Source organism: Balaenoptera ricei, chromosome 8, assembly GCF_028023285.1.
Source record: "Balaenoptera ricei isolate mBalRic1 chromosome 8, mBalRic1.hap2, whole genome shotgun sequence".
NCBI classification, from domain to species: Eukaryota; Metazoa; Chordata; class Mammalia; order Artiodactyla; family Balaenopteridae; genus Balaenoptera; species Balaenoptera ricei.
The window spans coordinates 105,057,724-105,081,070 of NC_082646.1; the positions used below are offsets into that span (position 1 = coordinate 105,057,724).

At 51.8% G+C, this 23,347-nt stretch overlaps 2 protein-coding genes across 4 annotated transcripts; both read right to left on the reverse strand.

Annotated features, from left to right (window-relative positions):
* Window positions 1-914: 914 nt before the first annotated feature.
* GANAB (glucosidase II alpha subunit) lies at window positions 915-16,719 on the reverse strand. 3 transcript variants are annotated; one of them, XM_059931782.1, is made up of 26 exons: window positions 16,647-16,686; window positions 16,098-16,333; window positions 13,869-13,973; window positions 13,611-13,719; window positions 13,233-13,360; window positions 9,557-9,736; window positions 9,009-9,074; window positions 8,129-8,198; window positions 7,867-7,954; window positions 7,683-7,779; window positions 7,253-7,433; window positions 6,514-6,667; window positions 6,071-6,306; window positions 5,862-5,988; window positions 5,679-5,758; window positions 5,295-5,438; window positions 5,101-5,197; window positions 4,721-4,822; window positions 4,302-4,545; window positions 3,365-3,429; window positions 3,094-3,170; window positions 2,910-2,984; window positions 2,619-2,732; window positions 2,383-2,495; window positions 2,140-2,240; window positions 915-2,021 (listed from the first exon to the last, which is right to left on the reverse strand). In XM_059931782.1, the coding sequence occupies exons 5-26, from the start codon at window positions 13,319-13,321 to the stop codon at window positions 1,912-1,914; spliced, it is 2,610 nt and encodes an 869-aa protein (XP_059787765.1). In that variant the 5' UTR covers window positions 13,322-13,360; window positions 13,611-13,719; window positions 13,869-13,973; window positions 16,098-16,333; window positions 16,647-16,686; the 3' UTR covers window positions 915-1,911. The 3 variants fall into 3 exon arrangements, with proteins under 3 accessions (XP_059787765.1, XP_059787763.1, XP_059787764.1); XM_059931780.1 differs by lacking the exon at window positions 16,098-16,333 and having other exon boundaries at window positions 16,647-16,719; XM_059931781.1 differs by lacking the exons at window positions 9,009-9,074; window positions 16,098-16,333 and having other exon boundaries at window positions 16,647-16,719.
* Window positions 16,720-16,946: 227 nt separating this feature from the next.
* Window positions 16,947-21,596, reverse strand: INTS5 (integrator complex subunit 5). Its single transcript, XM_059929757.1, has 2 exons — window positions 21,471-21,596; window positions 16,947-20,094 (listed from the first exon to the last, which is right to left on the reverse strand). Exons 1-2 carry the CDS (start codon window positions 21,548-21,550, stop codon window positions 17,115-17,117), a joined length of 3,060 nt encoding a protein of 1,019 aa, XP_059785740.1. The 5' UTR covers window positions 21,551-21,596; the 3' UTR covers window positions 16,947-17,114.
* Window positions 21,597-23,347: the final 1,751 nt, after the last annotated feature.

The following is a 23,347-nucleotide window of genomic DNA, read 5'->3' on the forward strand; positions in this document are numbered from 1 at the left end:
GAACCCGTGTCCCCTGCACTGGCAGGCGGATTCTTAACCACTGCACCACCCAGGAAGCCCCTGGAAATATTTCTTGAGCTGAGGAATTCCATGAACACATCCCCTAACTCCTCACAGGCATAAACCATCCTGAGCAGTAATTTTTCCAAACAGACAAACCTAGTTTCTTGTTAAAATAATCTCTAAGACTTGTGGTCAGTCAACAAAATGGAGGAAACTATTTCCTGTCACTAACACAATGGGAAATTTTTTTAAATGCTGCTAGCTAAAGAGAAGCAGTCTTTAGTATGAGAACATCTGACATATAGCTATTTCTATTCAAGAGGGACCCCATTAGCTCTGGTCACCACTATTAACTAGGCCTACTAAAATCTGATGACCTTGCTGGGCTCCTCTATGAAAATACTGGCATCAGGGACTTCCCTGTGGCGCAGTGGTTAAGAATCCGCCTGCCAGCGCAGGGGACATGGGTTCCAGCCCTGGTCCGGGAAGATCCCACATGCCGCGGAGCAACTAAGCCCATGTGCAACTACTGAGCCTGCACTCTAGAGCCTGAGAGCCAGAACTACAGAGCCCACGTGCCGCAACTACTGAAGTCCATGCACCTAGAGCCCATGCTCCGCAACAAAGAGAAGCCACCGCAATGAGAAGCCCGCGCACCGCAACGAAGGGTAGGTAGCCCCCGCTCGCCGCAACTAGAGAAAGCCCGCGTGCAGCAACGAGGACCCAATGCAGCCAAAAATAAATTAATTAATTTAAAAAAAATATTGGCATCAAGCAAGCTGAAGGAGGCTTGCACTCACTCATTTTGCTCAACCAATGAGGCTTAATGCTGAAGCTAAATGAAAATGTCAGGTCCTCGGGCTTGTAGGGGTCTGTGGTTCAGGCCAGAACTGGAATCCAGACGCCAACAGTTATTTATGGTTTCTCTCTTTATTGTTTCTCCTTTTATCAAAACCTGTCACAGCTGGGGGCCAAAAGGAAGTAAAAAAAATTCCCACAAACATTCCCCATCGTCCCCAGTTAGTCCTCCCCCACCCCCCACCCAGGGCCCTGGGCCAACCCTGAGCGCACATGGTCATCTCCCCCACCCTCAGCCTTCCCCCAGCAATAAATACAGGTGACCATGATTCGATGAAACCACAACTGATTTCTCCATCTGGAAATGCCCCTCAAGGGGACAAAATTTTAGGAGGCAAAAGAAGTCTCGCTCATCCCCTCTTAAGGAGTGGAAACTTCTTTCCCCCAAGGGACAGGGGAGGTAGAACTGCCCCTGTCAGAACCGCAGCTGCTCTAGAGAGAAGCAGGGAGAGGAAAGGCTGGGATGCCAGGGAAGAGGATGTTTTCCAGCAACCTCACTCCTTTGATCCATTCATCCCTTCTCAGGGTAAGGGGTGGACCCAGTGCATCAATGGGGCATAAAAAGGGGAGGCCTGATAGAGAAGAGCCAGGAGGAAGAAATGAAAGGAGGGAGAACAGTTTGGTGGGGAGGGAAGGGGAAGGAGAAAAGGAGCCCTAAAGCTCACTGCCCTCATCTTCTTCTAAGAAATGGCATCAACACACAAGAGACATGAATGGAGAGGGTATGGAGGAGATTCAGGGCCCCCAGAAGAAAGAAAAGAGAAGGGAAAGCAAGGGCCCTGTGGTCCCCTGGTCTTCACAGGTGAATGTGCTCCAGTCAGAGCAACAGAATATTTGGGGATGAAGGGAGATTTGGTGTCAATGGGGTGGGAGAGGTCAGGAGATCACAAAATGAATTCAGAGCCCAGGGAAAGCCCTCTCATCCTGCCCAGATGTTGGCAGAATGTGGATCTTGAGATAAGAAAGGTGAAGTCTGGGGAAGGTCAAGCTCCAGGGCAGAAGGAAGAGTAACTATCATGACCATCACACCCCACCCCAACATCCCTTGGGTTATCGCAGGTGAATACTCCAGTCGGATACCACACTGACGCCAGGCTTGCGCAGGATCAACACAGAGGTCTCAGGGTCATGCTGGAAGGACAGGCGGCTTTCAGGAGATCCTGGTGGAGGAAAGAGAAAGAGTGCCAGAGTCAATAGCAACTACTTTCCTATACGCAGGGGGTCCCCAACCCTGCCCCTGCTTCTCCTCTTTCCCCACCTGGGGGCCAGATCACTCACCTTTTGTCTGGAGTACCACGGTTGCTGGCTTTCCAGCCCCTATTATCACCACCCGCTCAATCCAAATTGGTGTCTCAAAGTGGCCTTTGGGGTCGGCTGAGCTGGAGGAAGCAAAAATGGATACCCGTCAGGAAAATAACTGTCAGAGCAGAAAGGAGGAGAGCAGAGCAAGGCCATGATGTAAGAGCACAGTGAGCTGTAAGCATCCCAGAGGCTGCCAGGGAAGAAAGGGTACCTCCTCACCTGGAGACAAGGGTGTTGCCAGAGAATGAGAATCGACGCAGCAGGAACTCATGGCGAGTCTGATAGTTGAACGTGTGCCCATCATCTAGAAAGAGCTCTCCTTGGGCCGTACCCTGAGCAGGAAGTGGGATAGGCGAGAGCCTGAGCCCAAGAGGGAGTGAGGGGCACATCCCCAGGGGACTGAATCCTAGGAAGGTAGGCAGATGGTTGAGGAGGCTCCCTGCCTATGCGCTCACCTGGAGGCTGAGTGCAACGTAGAGAGTGATGGGGTCATCCTTCATGCAGTCCGAAGAACGCCGCACTCGCATCCATCGGGGCACAATTGTCCCTCCACGCTGGAACACAGGGATCTAGGGCAAGAGCAGCACTGGGATGAAGTAGCCCTGTTGTTCAACCCTGGGCCCTGCAATATCTTTTGCTCGTGCATATCTGTGTCCCCTTAGGAACTGGACTCCAAAGTATACACTCTCTCCCCTTCTGGAAACCTACAGGAAGATGGAGCTGGCAGCTGGGCCAGGCATACTCACACTGCTTAGAGTTACAGGCAGATACAGGGTCTGGGGACCATGATGCTTCTGGTAGCTATGAACGTCATACCACACCTGTGGGTGCAGAGGATATACTCGGTCACTCGCTGCACAGAGGACCCCCACTCTTTTTACCCTCTCTGACCTCCACCACCTTTCCCCACCACACCCTTCCTTAACTCACCTCCCCTTGGCCAGGCAGATAGACCTGCACGCCATGAGCCTCAGAGTCTGATACAGGGTGAACCAGCAATGCATCCCCTAAGACACAGCAGAATCAACTCTGAATTGGGGAGATCAGTTCCCAAAGAGGGAGCCCTAGAGCACCCACCCCCTTGCACCCCTGGCCTCGTTCACTCCTCCCTCCCTGCACATCCACAGACGTATCTCTCACAGTGCTTGCTTCTTCTCAGCCCTATCCCAACCCACCACTAACTGTCCCCCTTGTTTCTCACCAAGCAGGAACTGATCATCTATACTGAAGGTGGTCACATCCTGAGGATAATGCACCCACAAGGGCCTAGGAAGGAAGCAGGACAAGAAAGGAAGACACTTGCTGTTTGGCAGAAGTCAAAGATGCTACCCCAGGAACTGGCAAGAAGACCAGCACAGGGGAAAGACCCGCGAGCTGGCAGCCAGACAGCCCAGCAGGCTTAAGTACTCAGCTCTGCACTCTGACCTTGGTCTAGACATTTAACTTCCCAACCCGTCTCCCTGCCTCTTCCCACCTTGCTCCCTCTGGAAACTGCTCTGCATAGCTACCTCCCAGCGGCCACTTCATTATCCTGGCCTGAAAAGCCCTCCAGTTCAGGTTGAATTTTCCACTCCACCTCATCTACCTCTCCCTCTGGTTCTTTACCCCTGAGACACACTGGTTTGTTCCTACTCCTGGAACACAACAAACTCATTTCCATTTCATAATTTTTGCACTTGCAATCTCCCCTGCTTGGAACATTCTTCCTCTGCATCACAAAAGTCTGTCTTACTCATCAGTCAGGGCTCAACTTTACGTGGCCTGTTTGTGGAACTTAACTCCGTTACCCTGTTCTGTTTTTTTCAAAAAGCCTGTCAGTTTTGGCAGTTTTCCTATTTCCATATTTGTATACATGTCTCTCTGTCTTCCTCCGAAGAATGTAAGTTCCACAAGGAGAGGACACTTGTCTGACTTGTTTCTGGCTCTGGGGATAGTGATGAGTAATGCCTGGCACGTCATAAGCACTCAGTAACGTTTACTGCTCTTCATCTCCCCACTGGTCTCTTCTTACTCTTGACCTTGCAGTCAGATTTCCCTCCTTTACAAGGCCCTGGCGAATGAGGCAAGAGGCCCGGAGATGGAGCCCCGTCTCCCAGCCATCTCAGTCCACTCTACACAGACCCAACTGAATGCCTCACCTCATGATAGGAATCCCTTCACGATGGGCCTGATAGAAGAGGGTGTACCAGAAGGGCAGTAAGGAGTATCTCTGACCCAAGGCATCTCGGATTATGTCATGGTACTGAGACGGTAACAACCACGGCTCTCGCCGACCAGTGTCCAAGTGGGCATGTGCCCGGAAGAATGGCTGGTAGGCACCCATCTGGTACCAGCGCACAAGCAGCTCTGGCTCTGGATTTTTGAAGAAGCCGCCCACATCCGCTAGAGAGGGGAGGAAGGAAACCGGTTGGAAAAGAGGGTGAAGGAGGGCTGCTGCCTAAGGAGCCCCCCAAGGCCCCACCGTGGACTGTCAGTTCTCTGCTCAGGCCTAGGTTTTATGCCCTCTACCTTGCCCCTCTCCCGCCAAAGCAAGGCTCCAAGTTCCTCACCCTCTCACCTCCACAGAAGGAAAGTCCCACCAGCCCCAAGCTGAGACACATAGGAATAGAGATCTTCAAATGGTCCCATTCGGCAGCATTGTCGCCTGTCCACACGGCTCCTGAGGAAGAAAAGAGGGAGGGAGCTTGCAAACAGTGAAGGGGCTCAGCCTTTTACATAGCTGACCTCTCTAACCTGCCACATCTCCTCTGGGGCCCCAGAGTCCTGCTGAAGATGGCAGAGTTCACAAGAGCACTTCAACAGGGACTGGCCCTCCCACTCCCTGCCTCGCTTTTAGTGAACAGCTGGAAGGAAGCACGTAACTCTCAGAGGATGGACAGACTTCTCCAAGAACCAGGCCCAGGTCCCTCTGCCACGGCTTTATTCTCCAAATCTTACCAAAGCGCTGGGAGCCAGCAAAGAAAGCCCTGCTCAGGACAAAGGGGCGTTCTATGCCCCCGGAGCGCAGCACCAGCCCATCAGCAGTCGCCATGTGCTGCGTGGGAACAGGAAAGAAGGGTAGTGAGGAGCAAAAGCCAGCTGTCATCGGTGCAAGTTCTCGGCCCTTGGTCTCTCCTCTCTCAGTCCCTTACCACGTAGAGGCCATAGATGTTATGCACGTCTCGGTGCTCCCAGCCCCCATAATGCTGGGCATCCTTGAGCATGGTGACCTCAGGACCATTGAACACGGATGGTTCATTCATGTCATTCCAGACATAGAGGCTGGGAGATGAGCCCTGAGAACACAAGGCAGAAAATGGGGACAGACGACAGAGGGGAGGAAGAAGACAAACAGTGTCAGAGCAGAGAGCTCCTAGGAATCCAGAAAGATGCATTTCTCAGGGCCCTCCCAGGGTCATCAAGGCCACCTGACATCTTATGAGCAACCAACCATAGCAGGGCTAGCAGGCAGAGAATGACTGATTCCAAGAGGTAGAGTGGGAAAGACAGAGGCAGGTCGGGAGGGGCTGCCATACCTCATAATTGTCAAAGCGAAACATGTTAGCCCACCAGGCCCTCATCTTGGGATTGGTGAAATCAGGGTAACCAGCTGCGCCTAGACGAAATCAAGGATGGCTTTCAACCCCTGAGGGGCAAAACAGCCTCCACTCTAGCTCCCGGGTCTCCCAACAGCCTCCTTCAATTCCGGGCCCACCTACCTGGCCAGCACCAGCCTTCATAGTCAGAGCCATCCCGGGTTTTAACGTACAGACCCAGGTTCTGCAACTCTTCATGTACGCGGTAGCCAGAGTCCACCTTGATGTGGGGGTCCACGATGGCCACCAGCTGGGGGCACGGAACATGGGTGGTCAGAGTTCTCCAGGGATATCATGCCTGAGAAAACCAACCATGGCTGCGGCCTTCTTACCTTCCGCCTCTTGGAGGCCAAATGCTCAAGCATGGTGAGGGGCTGGGGGAAACGGCTGGGGTCCCAGGTGAAATACCGCTTGCCATCAGCATGCTCAATGTCCAGCCAGATGACATCGCAAGGCAGGTTGTGATCATCGAAGCCCTGATCGACTTCCAGAACGTCAGCCTCATCCCGATAGTTCCAGCGGCTCTGGTGGTAGCCGAGGGAGAAGAGCGGGGGCAATACCTGGGTCCCTGCAGGTTCAGTGAGGGATGGGGGTCACAATGGGGTCAGGCTCAACCTGGGGCCAATGGGGATGCCCAGAAATTGAGGGAGATGAAAGGGCACAGGGCTAGAGAACAGGCCGAGGCACAGGATTTCTGAAAACGCAGTCATCCCTCTCGAGAAGCCAAGGACCAGAAAGGGAGGCTGCAGGCTGACAGAGTAGGGACACCGCGTACCTGTGAGACTGGCGTACTGCCGGAAGACGTCAAAGACAGACGGCCCAAGTAGCAGGAAGACATCGATGATGCCACTCTCCGATATCCAGCGAACATCTGTCTGTGGGGTCTCCCCAGAGCCCTGCAGGTAGTCCAGCATCTTCCCAAACAGGGTCTGCAGAGGGGACCAGGGAGAGGTCTGACACCACCCTCTTGCTTCCCAACCCAAAGACAAAGTAGCAGTGTTCTCCTCAGAGTCCTCACGCAGCTGGCTCCTTGAGTCACTTCGGGCTGAGATTAAACATCACCTCCTCAGTGAGGCTTTCCTGGGCCCCATCATAAGCAGCACTGCCCACCCCCATCACATGACCGCTGCATTTCTTTCTTAGAACTTACCACCACTGAACTCATCTTCCCTCTGTTACCTGTTTAATCTCTGCCTTCCTCCTTTCCTAACTCAGTGAGCAATATATCCCCAGCACCTAGAAAAGGGTCTAGCTCCTAACACATACTCAATAACAAACGTATTAATAAATGCAGAAAAGGAAGTACCTTCCCCATGAGTCTGTGTCTTCTGGGAGTGTCCGGGGAACTCATGTGCTGCTCACAAGGCCCAGGGCCTGTCTGTCACCCAGTCCCCAAACAGGTATCCAAATAGGCCACCCTACCAGCCTCTTCAAAGCAAATGCCCCTAACACACCCATTTGTCTCAAGGCCTGACGATTCCCTCCCTTATTGCTCCCCATGCCTGTGCTCTCACCTTGCCTGCAGTGTTGGAGGATATATCAACCCAGGTCTCCGCGGCGTTGAGCCAGAAGATGCCCAGGTCCCGATGAGGGCTGTGTGCTAGGAGCACAGGCACAGACCCATACAGGGCCATGCGGTTGTACAGCTCATACTGGAACACATCCAAATTGTACAGGCGATATGGCTCCCCACCCCTGCAGGCAGACAGACAGACTGGCCCCGGGCCATGGCACGCACAGCCCCAGCCCCACAGACACAGATGAGGGATAAAAACTGGCCCCTCCGCCCTTTCTCAAAGCAGAATTTTCTGATGACCAAAGGTCCTCTGGCACAGGAAGTGAGCCACGCTTGTCTGCAGTGCCTAATCTGTATGCACATCTCCCACAGCCCTGACTCCTGACCCCTTCCCTCCCCCCATATCCTGATGTCACTGTAGGACTCACTCAGTGACTTTCAGCCTCAGGTTGTCTGCATGCTCGGGGATCCCATACACATGCTCCATGCCTGGCAGAGAGAAGTCCAAACTAACAGACGTGGGGCCTGGAAGAAAGGCAAAAGATGAGCCCCAGAGCTCCTGCTTGGCAAGGACTCCCTGTACCCCTGCCCAAGGCTCTCCCAGCCGCTCACCATAGGGCTTGCTGTCAGTGTGAGTTTTAAATGTCTCTTCCCAGGCTCCTGGCTCATCTTGCTCTGCCTTCCCCTGGGTCTCGTCTGGCTGGAAGGAGAAAGCAGACCACTACTCAATCACACACCAGGTCCTCTCTCTTCCCTTGCCCATTTTCTAAATCCCATCCGTGATGGCAAGACTAAGCTCAAATTTCTTGTGGGCCTTTCCCCTCCAACCTCCCAGCCAGCCCTGTGCTCCAACCACCCACCCCCACCAACTTGCCTTGTCACCATCCCCAGGTGTTTCCTCGGGCTGGGCCCCATCGCCCTCAGCTGGGTCTTTTGATCCTTGCCTGGAAGGTAGGAGAGCTGTCTGCTCCAATCCAGAGGGGGCAGGGACGAGGGGCTAGTGGAAGGAGGGGTGAGGGAATAGAGAGCCAAGGGTCCAAAGGAACGAAGGCATTGGAGGAAGGGACTGAATGTTAAAGCTTGGAAAGGGACCCCCAGTGAGCAGATAAGTGTCCAAAGGACAGGGAGAAAAATGAGAAAGGGAAATGAGAAGTAAATGCCACTAAGAGGTGCCTTCCAAACACAGGCCCAAACCACCAGCCTCTGCCAGCATTCCAGAAGAGACAGGCAGACAGGTTCAAGGGCCTGGGTTCGGAATGCCAGTCCTAGCCCTGCTGCCTCTACCAAGAGACTCTGGCCCCAACTTCCATCACTGGGCCTCAGCCTCTTGGCGTGACACAGGGTTTTGCAAAGTCAAGTGAGTCATAACCATGGTCAAGCCTCTATACGGGGACTCAAACAAGAGGTTCTCCCAAAGGATGCTTTCAAGGGCAGCTGGCAAGCAGCTCTGCCCAGAGCCTCAGTGCATGCCAGCTGAGAGCCAGGAACCCCAGCAACAGGCAGCATCTCTCCACCCCTTGGCAAAGCAAGAAGCTCCCTACATTCCTCAAGGACATCCAACATTTCATCTTCCTTCTCCCAGGGGGCTCCTAGCCAGGGGAATGGGGAACAGGAACCAGAGACCATATAGCTGGGGAGAAAGAGGTGAGTGAAGGACAAGGTATGGAAGGGTCTGGGGCACCTTCCCTGGGGGCCGGAGTGAAGGGCGGGTAAGGGCAGAGGAACAGATACAGTACCAGTGGTCATGGATTTACCTAGAGAAAAGGTTCTTGATCTTATCCCAAATGCTACCGAGCGTGAGACTAACTTTATCCGAGAAACTGGGGCAGGAGGAGATGGGTAGGGAAGGGGAAAAGGAGGCACAAAACCAACACAAAAACAGAAACACAAAAGTGAGTTTCAGTCGACAAACTTCCAGAGATGGGGTGGGGGAAGAAATTAAAAACAAAAAACAAAACAAAACAAAACAAAACAAAAAAAAGGAAGAAAATAAATCTGGGAAATGTGATGGTGTGAGAGGGGGAAGAGGGAAAAGGCAGACCCAGGCAGGCCTCTCAGGGAGGAGGTGCCCAGGGTACAGCTCACGGACAAAAGTGACTGCCTCCTGGTCTGTACAGGAAGTGGAGAAAACGTCAACCCAGGTCTGCTTGCTACCCTCCCTGATGGTCAGCTTCTCCCAGCCCCCAGCCCCGACCTGGCTCTACTACCATCCTGTCTCCTCCCAGGGACCCAGTGCCAGACCCTACAACACCCCTAGGTTCCTTCACACTAGGTCCCCTTCACTCCCGAGCCCTGTACTCACGAGACCCTGGGAGCCCTCTGGTGCTCAAAATGTAAGAGTCCTCGGGCGTTGACACTGAGCAGAAGGCTGCGGCCCTCCAGGAGGTCGAGGCGGAACGGCCGTGCCGTCAAGATGATTTTATAGGGTCCCTCAGCCATGGCTAGCTCCACGCTGTTGTCATCCCGGCCAGAGACAGAAAGCCTGGGAAAGAGATCAAAAGGGATATAAGGAAGTGCAAAGTGCCAGGAGTAGTCATGACACTTAGAAGACGGGGGACCTGTTAAGAGCTATACAGGCAGTGTGGGAACAGTACAGGGACAGATAAGTTGACCAAAGGAATCAAATAAAGAGCCTGGAAACAGACCCAAGCATCTTAGAATGTTGAAATGTAACAGATGGCATGGCAGTTCAGTGAGGTCAGGAGGACTATTCAATAACAGAGTGGAAAAACACATTTTCTGTATAGAAAAGAAATGGTATCACATTCCTACCTCATACCAGATACAAATATCAACTCCAGACAGATTATGACTTAAAATTTTAAAGTAAAACCTTTAGAAGAAAATATAAAAAAATATTTTTCTGACTCTGAGGTAGAGAAGGATTATTTAAACACAACTTAGAAAACACTAACACCAAAAGGTAAGAGACTTATCTACCTGACAACATAAAATTCAGAATTTCTATTTATCGAAAGATAAACCTTAAGGGTAATCAAAAACAAGAAAAGTCTGAGAAATTGTCCCAGTCTAGAGAAGCCTCAGGAGACATGACAACTAAATATAAAACAGTATCCTGGATGGGATCGTGAAGCAGAAGAAGGACATTAGGTAAAAACTAAGGAAATCTGGTACCTCCCTGGTGGCGTAGTGGTTAAGAATCCGCCTGCCAACGCAGGGAACTCGTATTCAATCCCTGGTCCGGGAAGATCCCACATGCTGCGGGGCAACTAAGTCCGTGCGCCACAACTACTGAAGCCCATGCGCCTAAAGCCCATGCTCCGCAACAAGAGGAGCCACTGCAATGAGAAGCCCGTGCCCCGCAACTAGAGAAAGGCCGCACGCAGCAACGAAGACCCAATGCAGCCATAAGTAAATAAATAAATAACAAAAAAACTAAGGAAATCTGAATAAAATATGGACTTTAAGCTACAAGGATATATCATACAACGCAAGGAATGTAGCCAATATTTTATAATAGCTATTAACGGAGTACGACCTTTAAAAATTGTAAATCACTATGTTGTACACCCATAACTTACGTAATATTGTACATCAACTACACTTCAATTAAAAAAAAAATGAAATGGTGGCGCAGTGGTTAAGAATCCGCCTACCAACGCAGGGGACACGGGTTTGATCCCCGGTCCGGGAAGATCCCACATGCCTTGGAGCAGCTAAGCTCGTGCGCCACAACTATTGAGCCAGAGCACCACAACTACTGAAGCCCACGCACCTAGAGCCCATGCTCCGCAACAAGAGGAGCCACCGCAATGAGAAGCCCACGCACCGCAATGAAGAGCAGCCGCCGCTCGTCGCAACTAGAGAAAGCCCGCACGCAGCCACGAAGACCAATGCAGCCAAAATAAATAAATAAATAAAATTTAAAAAAATGAAAACACTCTAAAAAAAAGGAATGAAAAAAAGAAGAAACATGAACTTTAGTTAATGATATCAATTCATTATGTATGACAAATATACCATAGTAATGTTAACAGAGGAAAACAAGAGTGCAGGGTATACAGGAACTCTCATAATATTCTTGAAACTTTCCTATAAATCTAAAACTATTCTAAAATTAAAAAATCTTTGGGACTTCCCTGGTGGCACAGTGGTTAAGAATCTGCCTGCCAATGCAGGGGACACAGGTTCGATCCTTGGTCTGGGAAGATCCCACATGGCGCGGAGCAACTAAGCCCTCGAGCCACAACTACTGAGCCTGCGCACCTAGAGCTTGTGCTCTGCAGAGAAGCCCGCGCACTGCAACGAAGAGTAGCCTGCACGCAGCAACGAAAGACCCAATGCAGCCAAAAATAAATAAGTAAATATTTTTAAAAAATAAAATTAAAAAATCTTTTTTTTCAAGGCACCTTTAGAAAAGTAAAACGATAAGCTACAATCTGGGAAAAGATAGCTGCAATACATGTAAGTAATAAAGAATTGGTATCAAGACTAATGAATTTCTACAAATCAGTGACGACAAACAACATAAAAGGAAAATGAGCACAGCAGTGAACTTCCATTTCACAGAACAGTAAACCAGAATGACACATAAATATATGAAGATATGCTCAATATCAGTAATAAACTGGGAAAGACAAGCAAGCCAAGACCACCACATGGTATCATCCTACAGCCATTCCACTGACAAAAATTAAGTCCAATAGTACCAAGGGTTGGAGAAGATGCAGTTCAATAAGCCTCTTATATATTGCTGGTGGAAGTGTAAATTGGTAAGCCACTTCGGCTTTATCTTGGAAAGTTGATGATTTCCATATTCTACAACTCTGCAGTTCTTCTCTTAGCTATACACCAAAGAGAAACTCCTGCACAGGGAGACAGGAGACATGGACAAGAATGTTCACGCCAACACTGGAAACAACCCAAATGCCCATCAACACAGAAATGGAGAAGTAAATCGGGATATATTCATATAACATAATATTATATACAGCAGTAAAAATGAGTTTCTGAAGCTACATCCAACAAAGTTAAATCCAGTTAAGTGAAAAAAGGAAATCCCAGAAGACCACATTCACTAAGATACTTTCCCTATAAAACTCAAAAACAAAATCACATAATTTATTGCTTAGGGAAATGTACGGAAGTGTGTATATGTATATACGTTCCCACGATATAACTGTGAGAACAAAAAAACAAGGGAGTAATAAACTTCAGAATAACAATCATCTCTGAAGGAGTCAGGGGTACAGGACAGTGAGATGTATATGTTTGGGTTAGGTGAAGGGTTTATCATGTTATTTTCTAAGTTAAATACTTAACAAAGAGCCATTCGTGAAATAATGACGACGATGTGTCATGACCCGAGTATGTAAATAATCCTATCCTGAATATCTGAGGAGAAATTGAGGAGGGAGGAAGGGAAGGAGGGAAAGAGGGAAGGAAGGGAGGAAGGGAGGAAGGAAGGAAGGAAGGAGAGAAAGAAAGAGAAAAGAGGGAAAAAAAGAAAGAGAAGAAAAAAACAGACGAGACAAGACGGGGGACAGGACAGGAAGGGAAGGGAGGAACCAACCACAGAGACACTGTATTCCTGGAAGGCGAGCTCCATGCCCTTGCTGACTCCCTCTTGTATCTCCAGCACCTAGGCCAGGCCTGGCACAGAAGAGGAAGCAGTATTTCTTTGCTGACTGAATGAAGATAAAGGGTGAAAGAGAAAACAAGTGAGGGAATTCCCTGGCAGTCCGGTGATTAAGACCCTGTGCTTTCACTGCCGAGGGCGCAGGTTCAATCCCTGGTTGGGGAACTAAGATCCCGCAAGCCAAGCAGCTCGGCCAATCAATCGATCAGTTGAGAAAACAAGTGAAACAGAGGAACAGATGAGGGAAGGCTGAGGAGAGCGGCCGGGTGCTAGTCAGCTATTATCCCAATGTGGAAGAGAAAGTCAGCTGCCAAATAAAGGTTCATTAGGAAGGAGAAAAGGGCCATGGAGATGGATATGTTTCTCAGGAAAAATTTACCCAGCTGTGGGGGGATCAGCCACCAACACGTCTGGCACACGGTATCGGGGCCGCCGGGGCTCTAGTTCATCAATTCTGATCCGAGTCATGTTCTTTCGAAGCCCCTGGAGCTCCAGCACAAGCAACACCTGTGGAGGCAGAGGTCTGGGTCTGGAGAAAGGAGAGGGCTATACCAGGAAATGCCCTCTGAACCCATTTCTCTCCCGAGGGGGTCTCCTCCTTCTAACCCTTTGCCTAAGGGATCTGAAATCTGAATTCCTCACAAAGTAGAAGTCCCAAGGTTAGATGGCACAGGATGTTGGCTATAGGTTTCCCCTTCCCGAATTACCCCTTAGCCATTTCTCCACCCCCACCAGACTCCTCCTTTCCTCCCCTGACCTTAGTGACTTCGTTGATCAGATGGACCGTGAGGGCATCAGGACCAAGCTGCAGAGAGTCCAGCAAGGCTCGGTATGGAGAGTGGCCTGGCCGTATGCTTCGTTGCCTCCTGCCAATGTGAAATGACTGAGAACGGGGGAGGGTTCCCCAAGGCCCCTAAGTCCTTCTATCAGCTGCAGTGCCCCAAGCTACCTCATCTGCCACAGACACCTCCCACATTACCCTACTTTCCGTTCTAGTCTCCCAGAAATATCATACTTGCAGAAGGAACTCTCTTCGCAGGTCTTAAAGTTGCTTCTATCCACAGCAAGGCTAATTCCCAGGCAGACCCCTAAACAAGCCAGTACCAAACCAGTCCAAGACCTAGGGGGGAAAAGGACAAAGAGGACACTATCAGCACAGGGTCAGAAAGGGCCCCACCTTCTGAGGTAAAGGCCTCTTCCCACCACAACCCTAACAGGGGAGAAAGACAGAGTCCCATTAAACAGAAAACAAGGCAGAGTGGACGCGGGGTTAAGTGTCAGGCCTGAGGAGTTGGCTCACGCACACCTTTCCTTCAAAAGGCAGAGGAAGTGGACAAAGGATCCTTGGCCTTCAGAGGCCTGGTATTGACTCAGGTTACATCAGCCTCTCAGAGGAAAGGAACAGCAACAGCCAGTCCCAGGGGAAGTGGTGGCACCGTATGTGTGGAACAGAGAAACAAAGTAAGCCATGCCTTTTCACTGGCGAGACACTGGGGGGACCTACGGTGAAAAAGTTCAAGATGTACCCTCAGCTAGCCGGCCAGTCACAGGTTCCCGGGGTCCTGACCTCCCTATAGCACTCTAGGCACCCTGCTCCTCTCATCTCCACTCCTGTATCTTTGACATAAGTCACCACTATCGCCACCTAAGCTTGAAAAGAATAACAACAGCTAACCTGTATTGAGTCCTAATCCCAACCCCCCACCCCATCTCGGGGGGCCTGGCTAACTGCCTTATACTAGTTTTCCACTCTCCCTGCAGTTTTCAGTAGTGTCTATGCCCAGGTCTCCCCCAAAGATTTCAATCTAATTGGCCTGAAATGGGACCTGGGAATCAGATTTTAAACTCCCCTGAACAATTCTAATAGGCAACCAGTGTTCAGAACCAATTCTTTATACACACTAATAACTCTTTTCCCTTTCTTTCACTGTTTTCTTGGTGAATGTAGGATGGGATTTTTCCCAGATGGGAACACTGAGGCATAAAAGGTTCAATAATTCATCCAAGATTGAACAGCCAGTATGAGGTGACACTGCTGAACTCAGCTCTGCCTAACTCCAGGGCCCAGGTACTTCAGGATGTACAGCACATTGCACTAACCACCAGCAGGGCCTGCCTCACTGAGGACCATCACACCAAGGTTACCACAAACTTGTCACTTCCCCAACACGCTATCAAATGACAGACAAGGGACTAACAGGCTTATCTGAACAAGTTAGTTTGTTAAGGATATATTCATCCATTCTGAGTAAATGCTAAATAGGGATTCTCACACTTTAGCGTCTGTTAAGAGTTACGTGCAGTGCTTACTAAATGAAGATTCCCGGGTCCCAGGGAATCTGCAGTTTAAACATGCTCTCCCAGTGACTGATTAGGAGAACACTCTGAGAAAGTGTTCCAAATAAGGGAGAATAAACAAAAACACAGACTTCTCAGCATTAAAACTTTGCTACCTGCCAATAGGGTAACCAAAGAGTAGGGCCTACAAACACATTGTATCCAGCATATCCTCAGTATCTGCTTCAAAGCTAAAGGTAAAGAAGATCACTAGAAAGGAGATGACAGAACACAGTAAGCCCTCCAGTTCCAGAAGAATGTGCAAGGCAAGCCAGGCCACACAGAAAGATGAGGAAAACACCAGGCTTTGTGGTTCAATAGGCCAAGCAAGAACAAGTAGTAGCAAAACAAGCAGAAGAAATGCTACCAGAAAACTCAAAAGTAAGGCATGTGGCCCAGGTCCTGAGGAGTGACTGCAGCAGACACCCCGAGCAACTGACCCCGTGTCCACCAGCCCAAAGCAGCAGTAATCAAAAGTACAGTGAGTTAAATACTCTCTGGAGTCCTACTTGCACAATCTATAAAATGGGTTTGGAGAGACGCCAATGGGGATAGGATTTCTGAAAGATTTTTCAGATGTGACCTGTTGGAAGGCCCTAAGAACTCAGGAATGCCTTGAACGCCCCTGGGCAAGAGGTGGTCACAAGCCAAGGTCAGGAATGAGTCGCAGGGAAAGGTGCACCCATTTATTGTTTCAGGTCACAGGCTTCTGGAGTCGGATTTACGATCCACGCTTTTTTCACCGCTGCCGGCAGTACGTGCCTCTCCCACCCCGATACATCCGTTAGGTCCTGGTAAACACTCTGTGGCGCTGACGACTGTTTCGAACCGTCTTTTCAGTAATATAAATGCAGAACAAACCACTGTTGTGTTTGAGCAACATCATCCAGGTCGACTGTGAACTTACGGGATCCTGCCCCAGCCGTGCCCAACGACCGTGGACACCAAACAAGCCAGGGCTGGTGTCCACGTGAAGACAAGGGCAGGGCAGGGTCCGGGGCTCTCGAGGGGAGGGCGAGAAGGGCAGTGGAAGCAAGACTGCCGGCCGCGGTGCTTCCAGCGCGGCTGAGGGGCCGCAGGGCGGCAGGCTGCATTCCCGGAGGCCAGGCCGCATCTCGTCCTCTGCCCCGATGGCCCCGCGCACTGCAGGAAAGAGGCGGCAGCGTTAACCGCCGCAAGCTGCCAGGGAGGGCGGCGGCTGAGAGCGGACAAGGCCAAGAAGAACGCAAGGCTGCGGCCTTCTAGAGCCACCGGGCCGGAGCGGAGAGCCCCAGAAACAAGGGCCCCCCCGACGCGGCGAGGAGGCTGGGGGCACCTGAGGCCGCCTCCAGAGAGACAAAGAGTCCTCACGAGGCTGGGGGTGGCGGAGTCTCAGGAGAACATACAGGAAGGAGAGATACGGGATTTGGGGGTCTGGGGGCGTCCCGGGCGCGCCCCCGGGATCCGGGCTCCTCACCGCCTCCTGCGCGCCGCCACTGCCGCTACCGCCGCCATCTTGTGCCGGGTTTGCTCCCTGACCCGGAGCTTCCCCTCCCCCAGCGCGCGTTGAGCCACGTATCTTAGCGCCCGCCCCTTCCGGCTTCCTGATTGGCCGGGACACACTGAGGCCTGGCGTCTGTCCCATTGGCCGAGAGCGTACTCTAAATGCTCGTGGGGGCGGGGCCAGGGCGGGGCTTGAGGGAGGGGGCGGGATTGTTCAGACCCAGGCGCTGTCCGAATTTGCCGGCTCTCCGCATCAGACAGAGGCACTGGACTCTTTTTCTCAACTCGGCAAATTTTATTTAGAAAAAAAGGTGGGGGAGGAAGAAAGTGACAGCGCTCTTTTAGGCCAAGGTCTCAGCAGAGAAACCTCCACCTTTCTGCAGCACCTTAGCCCCCTGTCTCTCCTGGCTCAACCTCCCTCGGCTTCTGGAGCATGGAAAGGCTATGTCCCCTGCCGAAGGAGATTGGACGGTGAAGGTGCCTGGAAACGGCCAGAGAAAAGGCCCAGGCGGTCAATGTTGCGGTGGAGGACACTGTGCAGAACAGCCAGATGGGCTCCACCTTCACCCCCACCCTCCCTGGAGAAGTCCCGGATGAAGCGGCCACGCTCTGACTGGAAGATGAACTTCTGGGGCAAGGGCCCGTGCTCCCGGAGAAAGCCCCAGACACTGAGCAGCAGCAGACGCACTTCAAAAGGTGCCAGTTGGCTAAATACCTCGTGCATATTCCCCAGGGCTGGTGGCAGGAGGCTTCCCTCAGCCATGACAGCCACCAGGGTGCAGGATGCCTCCAGGTGCCAGGGGGAGTGGGCTGTATCAGGGTGGCGAGAGGCTTCCCAGTGGCCCAAGAGGGCGGCCAGCAGCCCCCGCAGCAGCACGGAGCAGTAGCACAGGGCTGGGGGAGCAGCTGCTACCAACTTTAACAGCTCAAAGAGCAGAGGCTGTTCCCGGAAGCGCCGGCCAATGCGGAGATCCCGCTCCACGGTGGCCCGGGCATGCTCCTCAGGAGGCCAGGCTAGCTCAGCACCGGCTGCATCGGGACACACACTCTCCACCAAGGTCACTGCCACTGCTTTGGCTGCCTCCGGGCTCAGGGTGGGAGCCCCCCAGCAGCCCACACATTCAGTCCCCCCAGGGGCACTGCAGCAGTGCACCAGGAGGCTGAGGAGGCTCTGGGTGTTATACATCACTTCTTGCTGATTGCGTGATTGGGCAAACTTGGGTGGCTTTAGGCCACGGCCGATGACTCCAGCGTGGAAAACAGACCAAATCCCTCCAGGGCCTGGCACAGCTGCAGTGTGCCGCCGGTTTGTGTCCAACAGGGAGGCCGAAGCCAAAGGAGCTGAAACAACTGAGAGAGTCTCATTGTCCCCATCCACTTCCCCACCAAACAGTTCTGTGTTGCCCTGATGTAAGGCTCCCTCAACTAGCAGCTGCAGGACAGCCTTGAGCCCAGCCGGGGAGGTCTGGGAGAGGCGGGTAAGAAGCTGGGAGGCGGAAGCCACCCCTGGGGGACCGTGCAGCCTGAGAGAGGCAAAGAAGCGATGCACTCCAGCTCTCACCAGTCCCAGGAGTTGGGAAGGGGACAGGGCTTCCGGAGGAAAGGGACAAATGGCCAGGAGGGAGGCAGAGGCTTCGGCTACTTCCTCCTCAGGATGGACCAGGAGAGGAGCCAGGTCAGACAGATGAGCTGAGGCAGACTCCCCAAACCGGGCCCCTAGGGCTGCAGGGCCCTCACCACCCTGCTGTTCCCACCCCACTAGCAGGGCCAAGTTACGCAGGAACCGGGCCGTGAAGGGAGGCTGCAAAGTCCCTGCATGTACCCTAGCCAGGCAGCTTCGGAAGGCCAGGGGCAGGAGGCCAGAGAGACTGACCACCAGCCCTGCGTATAACTGAGTGGCCAGACTCAACTCTTCAGGGCTTCGGGCCCGGCTCAGGAGATGGCCCAAGGCCTCAGGTCCACAGCTAGGCCGGGTATAAACAGAGAGCAGGCCAAGGAGCTGGTGTTGCCAGAGGAAGCGTTTCCGTTCCAAACGTAACGTCTCTCCACACAGCTCTCCGACGTGGTTTCTTAGCGCATCTAGAAAGGGCACAGGGCGGGGAGGCGGGGGTGGGCCCAGCACCCCTTCCCCAGGAGACCCTCCCCGGTGATGAACCAGCTTTTGCAGGTGCAGCAGCAGTAGCTGGATCAGCCGGTCACAGGCCTCGCGCACGGTGTCTGGCACAGCCAGGCCCTGGGTGGTAATGACTGAGGCAGGCATGGCTGTGTCCACCAGGAACTGCAACAGGCGGTAGGCACCTGCCCCAGAGGCCTGGCTCACCAGGTGCACGGCCAGGTTCAGCATGTTGTCCAGCTCCTCTCGGGGGAATCCCTGCAGGTGTTGCTGCAGCTGACTCAGCACAGCTGGGGGCTTCAGGCAATCCACCAGCTCTCCAGAGACTGTGCCCAGCAAAGCTGGTGACATGACTGCCAGCTGCAGGAGGAAGGGAACTGTGGCCTGAAGGGAGGGATCCCCACTCCGGCCGCCAGCGCCCCCTGCCAGACTGTCATGAAACATTCGCAGGAGCTCCCGTCGGATGCTGTCTCCATGGCGGGAGGCCAGGTGCCCTAGGATGCCTACAACTGAGGCAATCTTGGGCACCCGTTTCTCCCCAGGGATAGCAGGAGATCCAGGGAAGGGGTCTGTAGAGGGGGTCTGAGAAGAGCCTCCACCACTGCCACCAGCTCCACCTCCAGCCCCACTGTGAACACAGAAGTCCTTCAGGCCACAGGAGAGAACTCGGGAGATGATGGTGCCGGGAAAAGAGGAGCCAATATGCGCCACAACCCAGTCGAAGTGTGGGGAATGCTGGACAGAGGTATCCAGCAAGGCGTCCACGCAAGCATCCGGGCAGCTACCAATGAGAGCCGAGAGGCACTGAACATAGATGTCCATTAACGTGCGTGTGGCCCGACAGCCCATCCACAGCTGCAGCAATTCGTTGAGAGAGCCAGTGGCATGGGGCACACGCTGGTGCTGGCCCGAGTAAGTGCTGCTCAGTTGCCCCATGAGGTCAATGGACCATGCACTAATCACAGGTGCCCAGGCCTTCGGGTTGGCCCGGATAAACTCAGACAGCACCTGCTGCACTTCCTGCACCACATCCTCTAGACCAGGTCCCCCAGCAGGGACATGGGAGGGTGGCGGTGGACGGAGGTGAGGTGGACCAGTCACAGGGCTTTCATCCAGGGCAGCCAGGTGGGCCCGGACACTCTCATCAAAGACACCTCGCAAGTGGTCAAGCACAGCAGCCCGAGCAGGTGGCAAAGAGCGGAGCAAGAGAAGGCCACAGCGAGCATGTTCCCGAGCAGAGAGTTGGTGGCCCAGAACAGGGTCTACACCGGTCAGAAAGGCCTTGATTTCCTGCGACAGCTCCTGAGCACTGTAAGGAAGCAAAAGAAGCAGAGTTAGAGTGTTGGGAGTTGTTGAGCAAGTTACATTCCCTCTGTGAGCTTCAGTTTCTTTCTATGTAGAAAAGGGATAACTGTACCTCCCTCAAAAGATAATGTTCGTAAAGCACGTAAGCACCATATCTAGGTCACACTAGTTACTCAGTAAATGCTAGCTATTTTTCTTTTAATAAATAACAATAGTATCAATATTAGATAACTCTTGTAATACGTCAAGTTCTCTTTTAAGTACTTTACTTGTATTATTTCAATACAGATAACAGCCCAATAAGGTAGGTACCATTATGATCCCATTTTACAGAGAAGGAAACCAAGGTAAGTAATCAGACTATAAACTCCAAGAGAGTAATTAACAGTTCTCTCCTTTTCAACACTGGATCCTCTTCTACTGGGGTGCCTGGAATATGGGAAATAATAAATATTTGTTGAATTGAGTAAGTATATTTTGTGTTCCTGTAACATCTGCTTTGAACACACCTTTCTAGCCTTACTGCACTCCCTCCTACATACAAACAAGAACGCTGGATTTTGCTCTTAATGGAAAGAAAATTCTAAGCCCAAATTTGCCCCTTATTAAGAGCTCTCCCTCCCCAAACCTGCTTCTTCCCATATTCTGCAAGCATCCTAACCACCAACCACTTGGACTCCACCACAGCAACAGCCACCACCTTCTCAGAACCCTCAGTATGCCCCAGGAATCAAGGTGCCCCAGGGCAGAGACAAGCTAATGCCCTTCAACCCTTCCCCTCCTGAAACATATGGGTTCAGTCTCAGAGGTTCAGAAGCCAGTGTTATGGGAAGAGGCAAAATCCCCTTGCTCTTATTGCATTTTCTGCCAAAGAAGACAGCATCCTCTAGAGGTTGATAAGGCTCTGACTGTGCCATCCATCTCTGGTTCCTCCAAAAAAACCCCACTCTACGGTGAGGGGAGTGTCTCCGTTGAAGAGTAAGGGAAAGGCTAGAAGAAAGCATTCTGTGGGTTTCTGGGCCTGGGTGCTCAGGGAGTCTCCATGAAGTCAGGGGACCCTGGGTTCCCTCGGGTCTAAGGGAGGGACAGGGCACCTGGGTTCCCAAGAGTTCTGATATTCCCAACTCTTGGAAGAGCAAGGCCAGGATCTGGGGTAACTGGGCATTGGCGTTTAGGGGGAGGCAGTACCGAGATCTTGGGAGTGCGGGCAGTGGAGCCCAGAGTTTTGGTGAGGCAGTCCCTGAGTTCTGGGAAGACCCAACCGGGAATCTCTGAGAACCCTGACGCGAGTTCTCGAGGTGGGATCCGGGTTTCTGCCGAGAAGGCTGGTTATCGGCGCGGGACCCCGCGGTAGGGAAAGATGCCAGGGGCTCTGACTACCTGAGCGGCGCGGGACCGTGGGAGACCGGGGCAGGCCCGGGAGGCCCTGGGGCCCCGGGAGGGTCGCACAACGCGGACATCCCGGAGCCCTAGCCCGAGCCCGAAGCGGGAGCGGCGGAGCGCAGGGAGCGCATGCGCGCTGCCGGGAAACCCGAAAGGAACCAGCGACAAGGCCTCTCAGGAAAACCAATCCGGCGACGTCCGTGACCCTCACACATTGGTTCCGAGATGAGTCGGCGTCCCAGAACAGGGCTGCACGCATGACAGCGGGAAGCCGACCCACCCTCAACACAGCCATTTCCCCGCCCCCCCCCACAGGGCCATTGACACAGGCTAAGGCTAGCTGCGACCACTTAATTGGATTTAATTAATTTTTCTAAAGCCGAAACAAAATTTTCAACTCTCGAGGTTTTAAAAAAGGAAGCACCTTAGGAAACATTTTAATCAATAACCAGTGACAATGTAAAAAGCAGTTAAAAGAGAGAAGGGAAGAGGGAAAGCGGAAGAGAGACGGAAAGAAAGGAGTGAAAGTCCGTAAGAGAAGATGAAGAGAAGACAAGGAGAGAGAGGGAGAGGAGGAAACCTGAAATAAATTGGGCTGAAGGTGTTCTCCCAGTCCTAGGTTGGCACTACGATCTTTGTCAGGCTCCCCAGTCTCCCAGTGCAGGGGGACCTTCCCCAACCTTACATCCCCATAGCTGCAGAGAGAGCTTGGTAACCTTATGAGGACATAATAGACCTCATGAAGAGCCCCCGCTCCAACCAGTCTATCTAGATCACGTTCCAGCTATTCCACTAACCGGCTGTGTACTTCATTTAACCCCTCTCTGCCTGTTTCTTTTTCTGGAAATCGGGATGTTAATAGTACAATTACCTCACAGGCTTGTGAAAACTGAAACCAGGTAATATGTTTACTGTATAGCACTTGGTGCCTGCAATGGTAGGTAAGTACTATATAAGCAATAGCTGTTTTTATTATATTTGTTGAATGAACTCCAGCTCTTTGACAACAGGGATGTTGCCAGTTTTGTTAAAGGCTTTATCATCATCACATACATACAACAGTGTCTTCCTGGCATGTAGCAGGGTCTTAATAGCTGGTTGGATGAATGAAAAGGAAAGTAGGTTCTGAGGCCTGTATTAACCAGAGGGCTTACTGTTCTCAGTGGAAATGTGAGTTAGAATAACACCAGATGGTAGGTTCTAAAGATATCTTTGAAGTGACTGTGTTTTAAAAGCTAAATGATTAATTAGGGTGGTTCTATATTTATTCTTAAATTTTAGAAGTTCGATCACTCCTGAAGCATATATGCTCTAGGACAGTAAATATGAGACAATTTCTGCTCCTAGCTCTGCTTCAAACTTGGACCCAACACTTCCCTTCTCTGGGCCTTGACTTTTGATCTATGAAAAGTGGCTTTTGGGGACTTCCCTGGTAGTCCAGTGGTTAAGACTCTGCATTTCCACTGCAGGGGGCATGCGTTAGATCCCTGGTGGGGGAACTAAGATCCGCATGCCTCTCGGCATGGCCAAAAAAATAAAAGTGCCTTTTGAACCCGATAAATTCTTCCAGCTATGAGACTATTATGTGGTCCTTGCCCTTAAAGATTTCACAATCTAAGGGTGTTTGTTTTGGAGTTAGACAGATCTGGATTCATGTCTGCTATTAATTAGCAATGTAACCCTGAGCAAGTGACTCAGCTGCTCGGAGCCCCTTTCCTTATCTGTAAAATGGCACATGCTGTATCGTATCTCACAAACTTTTTGCAAAGATCAGTTCAGATTATTCACCTATTTCTTTCTCTCTTTTTTTTTTTCTTTTTATTTTTTTGGCCATGCCATGCAGCATGCAGGATCTTAGTTCTCCGACCAGGGAT

What these genes read in the sequence shown, in the direction of transcription:
- GANAB (XM_059931780.1), bottom strand. Translation starts at nt 16,684, where the DNA reads ATGGCGGCGGTAGCGGCAGTGGCGGCGCGCAGGAGGCG. An exon ending in CTGAGGCTGAAAGTCACTGA is followed by an intron (nt 7,434 to 7,682) that starts GTGAGTCCTACA and finishes GTCTGCCTGCAG; the next exon opens with GGGTGGGGAGCCATATCGCC. An exon ending in AGATGATCAGTTCCTGCTTG is followed by an intron (nt 3,171 to 3,364) that starts GTGAGAAACAAG and finishes GCTGTGTCTTAG; the next exon opens with GGGATGCATTGCTGGTTCAC.
- INTS5 (XM_059929757.1), bottom strand. Translation starts at nt 21,550, where the DNA reads ATGTCCGCGTTGTGCGACCCTCCCGGGGCCCCAGGGCCTCCCGGGCCT. An exon ending in CACGGTCCCGCGCCGCTCAG is followed by an intron (nt 20,095 to 21,470) that starts GTAGTCAGAGCC and finishes GCTTCCTTACAG; the next exon opens with TGCTCAGGAGCTGTCGCAGG.